This window comes from Nycticebus coucang, chromosome 8 (assembly GCF_027406575.1).
Source record: "Nycticebus coucang isolate mNycCou1 chromosome 8, mNycCou1.pri, whole genome shotgun sequence".
Lineage (NCBI taxonomy): Eukaryota > Metazoa > Chordata > Mammalia > Primates > Lorisidae > Nycticebus > Nycticebus coucang.
Window position 1 is genome coordinate 106,401,696 of NC_069787.1, and position 6,000 is coordinate 106,407,695.

At 45.5% G+C, this 6,000-nt stretch overlaps 1 protein-coding gene across 1 annotated transcript in view; it reads right to left on the bottom strand.

The window, feature by feature from the left end:
• The window catches only part of RBP2 (retinol binding protein 2), a 29,403-nt gene extending 24,091 nt beyond the window's left edge, over positions 1–5,312 (bottom strand). Inside the window, exon 1 of the mRNA XM_053600710.1 lies at positions 5,179–5,312. Coding sequence (XP_053456685.1) covers positions 5,179–5,251 — 73 coding nt within the window. The 5' untranslated portion in view covers positions 5,252–5,312. The remainder of the gene's footprint in view (positions 1–5,178) is intronic.
• Positions 5,313–6,000: the final 688 nt, after the last annotated feature.

The following is a 6,000-nucleotide window of genomic DNA, read 5'->3' on the forward strand; positions in this document are numbered from 1 at the left end:
CTCAGTCTTGTAGGCATAAGACCAGTGTGGCCTGTGGTCTGCTTACCTTTCCACTCTCATCCTCTCCCTTAACTTCTCCCTGTTCACACCTTCCCAGTGCACCAGCCTTCTTGTGTCCTTGAACACACCCAAAGCCTTGGCACTTGGTATTTTCCTCTGCCTAGAGCAATACTTCCTAGCATTCAGGCCTCAGCTCCACTGTGGCCCCCTCATATGGCCTTCCCTGACCATTCATCATACTCCGTACATTATTCTTTCTTATTTTCCTTGTAGCACTTACCACTACCTAAAATCTTCTGTCTCCTCACTAGCATGTAAGCTCCATGATAGCAGGGAACCTGTCTCCTTGTTCCCACTGGATTGCCAGTGCCTAGAACACAAACTCACAGATCCTCATGCATATGTTGAAAACTTAATTAATTGAAATGCTATAAAGTATTTAAAGCTCTAGCACAGGACTTATCATGGTGCGAGGATGATTTGTGCACATGCTCATCTCTGAGGCTAGACTTTGAGATCCTAAATGGTCTGGATGGAATTTTGCACACTGCAGTTATTTGGGAGCTGTTTCCTGGCAGAAACCCCTCAGGTGAGAGCTGTCTGACTTCAGCCTTCAGGTACCCACCTCCCAGGTGGAACTTTCCAGAGACCCACTAGAACTATTTATGGTCATCACTGCTCTTTTACTATGTAAATCTGTGTATGGTAATTTAAATGAAAAAGTTGTTTTTCATTGAAGATGATTTTCACCTTCTCTTGTGAATTAAGAGAAGAATGGGTTATTCCCAAATAGTTACAATTTATGGAACAAAGAGTACCTAAAAGATGGTCTAAATTTAACATTATCTCAATAATCTTAGGACACATGCCTTCCCCATCTCACTGATTAAAGTTACATGATTTTTTTTTTTATTTTATTTTCTAGACTCACTCCTCCCTGGTTCATCCCTATCCAGTAATCACATCTACTCTATTCCCTGTGGTGGACATCTCCCTGTCCAGCTACCCTTTCTCAGCACTGTTCTCACCTCCTTCCCAGGGCCATTGCAACCACCTCGTCAGTCCTCTGAAGGTCCCTGCTGGTCTATGCACCCCCTGGCTGTCAGAGTGAGCTTTAACAGTGTCTCCCTCCTCTGCCATACAATTCCTCCCCAGCCCTCTCCTTGCAAGATAAAGTCCACTCGTGGCCCATAGCCTTAAAGATTCTGTTACCTTTCCAGACTCTTCTTTTTCTCCCTCCTTGCACTTCACCCTCTGACAATACACTTCCTTCTGGTCTCCCGGGTCATGCCTGTGCATGCCCAAGGGGCCATGCCTGACTCCATCTCTGCATGGAATATTCTTCTTATTCCTCCAAAGCCCTACCCAGAAGTACCCAGGAAGCCGTCACTGACTCATACTATAGCTCCCTTCACTACCCTGCACACACTTCTGGTCACTAGAATCATCCCGGCCCATCCGTGGCAGATATTTTCTTAAACGAGTGTGACTGTGACAATACCTTTCACCCTACATGTTGTTCATACAATGTGACTTTGACATTTGCTCACTGAGGGGTAGGGTCCATGTCACTTCCTTTTAAACATAGGTGGGCTTGTAATACTTTGACCAGAGGAAGGGATGCCTAGTGGTTTCTGAGCCTGGGTCATAAAAGGTCATGTGGCTTCTGTCTCCTCTCTCTTCACTCACAGCCAGCCAGCATCCTGTGAGGAAACCCAGGCCACACAGGAGACCACATGCAGCGTCAACAGCCCCACTTACGGCCTCAGCTGTCAGCCAGCTCCAACTGCCAGGCACTGGTTTGAGTGAGGAACCCTTTGAGATGGCTCCAGCCAGCCACTGTCCAACTGCAACCAAATGATGGCCACTGAGCAAGAACCACCTGGGTGAATCCCATCAATCCCCAGAACTGTGAGCTAGAATAATCAAACAACTGTGGTTGATTACACCACTACATTTTGGGGTGATTTACCATATTGTAATAAAAAACAGGAACACCATTTATATATGACTGTAACTTCACTGTCTATACTAATTTGTGCTCTTTGAGAAGAAAGACCAGGGTTCATTCTGCTTCAGATGGCACATTCCTGGGCTTCCACAGGTACCTTTTAAAGCTTTGGTAGAGGGGTCCAGTGATTCTGCCCTGGGCAGAGTTAACAGACTTTCACTCAGTGTCACTTCACATTGCTGGCTTCTCTGTATATCTTTCCTCTTTGGTCTCCCTTTTAAAATGAAGTCCAGTCCTCCCACTTCCTCTGGCCTGAAGGAGGACTTTGTGACATGACACATTCCTCAAGGTAAAAGAGTTTTACCTGCAGGTTTTACCTGCTTTCCTTGCTGTCAAGAGTGAGTCTAGGGCCTCAAGAAACACCAGTTGTCAAAGAAGGCAGGAGAGGAGGTGCCATTGGCCCCGGGCTCACTCACCCTTTGAACTCTTAGTGCCTGATAATTTGAGGCAAACCCAAAGGTTGCCACAATGTGTCCCTCTGCTGAGGCTGGCAGCTGAGTCAAATGGCAAGGCTCATGTGTGGCGTGAGTCACTGGGCTGGAGACAAGGCCAGTGTGCTGCCCAGGCTCACTTGTCAGTAGACTTTCTCTTTTCTTCCTGAGCCAATGATCAGGCCCACAGAAAAAGCCAAGTACCTGGTGCTGGGGTTTAAAGCCTAAGACATTGGTGGCTCTTAGAAACAAAATGATAACATACTTAGTATTTACACATCTTGGGATTTGCAAAATTCTCTACACATGCTATTCCCAAATGCCAAGAGTCTCAGTGACAAAGAAGATGACTTTTAATGAGCTCTCAATGTTGGGAAAGCAATTCTGCCTTGTAGCCTGTGAACGGAGGAAACTATATAGACTCATTGGGCTGCTTTTAGATTTAGAGGTTTGCCCCACCTCACCTGCTTCTGAGCCCCTTGAAACCTGTCTTTAATCACTGCCAGTTCCTACCCCACCCATGTCCCCATGGGCAGGTGAGAGGGACCGGGTATCTTGCTTATTTCAACAGTGAGAAGGTGACTCTGGCTGAGGTGCTTCTGCACTTGGCATCGTGGACTTGAGCTGGGTGAATTTCTGAGACTCTGAGACACTGTAGGTGGTCAGCAGCCGGGTGAGCCAGGCACTGAACACATCCACGCTCCAGGTTTAGCTAGTGCTATGACCTGTGGTATCTTCATCAGCAAAGTGTCAGCCTAACTGTGAATGCTACAAAGACCTTAGTACATAGAGGTTAAACAACTTGTTCAGTAAGGTGAAATTAATGTGATATGATGTTATATTGGAAGTTTTGGCTGAAGCTCTGAGAAATGGCAAGTATTTGATACCAAGGAGAATTAGAAAAGATAAGCCAAACCCTAATCTGCTAGAGATATCTTAATGACACATTCACACCTGCGGTGTAAGTTGGTATGAAAGTGCACAAAGGAAGGCTGTTGTTAGAGGATTTCTTGGAGAGAGCCAATGGTATACCCTGCATCCTCCGAACCTCCTAGAGGGAAAAGAGGGTGGTAGGAATGCTTGCCTCCCACCTTAGGTCTGGAGAGATGGGCTTTAAGAGCCTGCCCTGCAGAACTATCAACTAAACTGAGGCTGAATTTTACACCTAAAGTCACTATAGGACTTTTTTATTATTTAAGCATAAGCAGCAATAGACACAAAGTTGCTTTCTAATTTTATTATATGAGTCTGGCTTATTCAGCATAATGCCAAAAACCTTGAAACTTCCAAACACCCCTTCTTAAAGTACTTTTGATTGTTCAAAGCTACAAGTGTACTCAACATTATCTAGAAAGATAGGCAGACTTGAGCTATTACCCTTATTTGGGAGATGAGGGAACCAAGATTCTGAAGGGTTAAAAAACTGGTTCAAGATCCCAGAGCAAGTCCTAGCCCCAGTTATGTTGACCCTTCTGGATTGGTTTCCTCATCTGTATAGTCTGGTTAAGAATTACAGTTCTGAGCTATGCTCCAAACTATTTACCCACGTGTAGATTCAGAATTACATTTCAACTGCTACTCACGGTACTAAAAAACAAGTGTAACAGGGGTGAACACTGGGCACCGATAGGAGAATTTCTGCTCTTCCTTCCTCCTCGTAAGTCTATCAAGGTAAACTTCTGATGACCAGAATGAAAAGGAAAGCTGTTCAGTATTGGAAGCATGTCTGAAGTACATGAAGAAAGTGCTACGCTCCTTAAATTGTGAAACACATCACAGCCCTCCTTGTTCATTGATGTGGTGGAAACGTTCAAGCTAGGAGTTAATTGCCCAGAAAAACCCATGTTCCCCATTCTTGGAAAGACCTCCCACCATCATACCCACATTACTGGGCCTCCAACCCCATCCACAGCCATTTTTCTCATTCTATGTGTGTGGGAAGGTCCCACGAAGTAACTCTCTATCGGGGGAACAGTAAAGCTGGAAAAGGTGATGAAGAAGCTGCTATAGGAATGACATAGGACAGGCAGCTAAATCTCCTTGCCCAGTGCTGGGGCACAGGAGCTACCTAGCTGTGAGCCCCTGGCTGTTGATCCACTTACTTGTCCCACTCACTCTGGTTTTACCTGAAGCTCACGGGCTGGACAGAGAGTTTTTCTGCCAGATCCCCACCCTGTCATCAACTCAGAACATATGGGATTGGTAGCCTTTGACCTATAGCCCGGTTCAGAAGAAGCTGGATAAACAGTGGGTTGTTTGAGCTATATGACTAAGCCTCTCCTGGCCTAATTGTCCTTGGGCTAAGAGATTTGCTAACCACTCCTTTTCTGCTTCCCCATTACAAGCTGACAAAAGAGCAATGCCAGGGTCATTGGTGAGTAATATGAGGGCCAAGTGATTGTCCAAAGATGGTGGTCACAAAGCAGGTGATCAACTGCACTATCCTCCCAGGTTGGGGGTATGTGGGGTATCCTTCATTCGGTATATGTTTTCTGAGGGCCAAGCCCTGTGCTAAGGACATTCTAGACAAAATCTCATTTATCGTTACTCCCAATTTGCAGATGAGGAAACAGAGCTTCAGAGAATTTTTATGATTTGCCTGATATTACGCAGCTGTTCAAGAAGAGTGAGGATTTGTGCAAATATCTGTCAACCCCCCTAGTGGCATTATCTAGAGGGCCAGACCACAGTCCTCCCAGTGCATCCTTCCCTGACCAACCCCAGCTTTCCCCTTACCCAGGGCCTTCATGTAGCCTTCAAAGTTGTCATTACTCTCCATCTCCCATGTTCCATTCTGGTCCCTTGTCATATTGGTGGCCTTTAGATCAGTGTGGGTGTGTGGTGGATGTCAAGGAGCAGGCTGCAAGAAGAATGTGTTGGAATGAGTTGCTTTTATAGCCCAGTGGACCGGGTTTATGGCTCTTAAGATAATAGGTTCAAAGGTCATAAGCACAACTCAAAAGAACTTTCCTTTCCTTTGCAAGGTTCAGAGAGACTATGAGCAACCAAGTCACAAAGTTCTGGTGTGACCAGGCGTGTCCCATTGACCTCTACTATATACACAGTCCTAAAGCAGGTCATCTGGGGCTAGTGGGGCTCCTACTGAGCCCTTGATCTCAACCAGAATACTTCATTCACACTTGTGAAAAACAAACACCCAGTGTCTACTACCCAAGTACATAGGTCACAAGAACATTGGATTCAAATTTGAAGCTGGTCAGCCTTGTAGCTGGCACTCTGGCCAGGCTAGTGAAGCTGATAAAGTGGAACTCACACCAGTTGAGCTCTACTTTACTTTGTTCCAGGCACTGTATATACTTCATCTTGTTTCATCTTACAAGAGCTCCATGAATTATGTTTAATCATTCCCATTTTATAGATGAGAAAGGCTCATGAAGGTTATGTCTCATGTCTAATAACAATTTGTAAGTGACTGAGCAGGGATTCAAATGCAAACCTAGTCTAGCTCCAAAGCTTTTTCCTCAATGGTTAGCTCAACTTGGAAAGAGAGTCAAAGCCTGGCTGGAGAGCCTTACCAAGGAAGGCACCCCATGCATG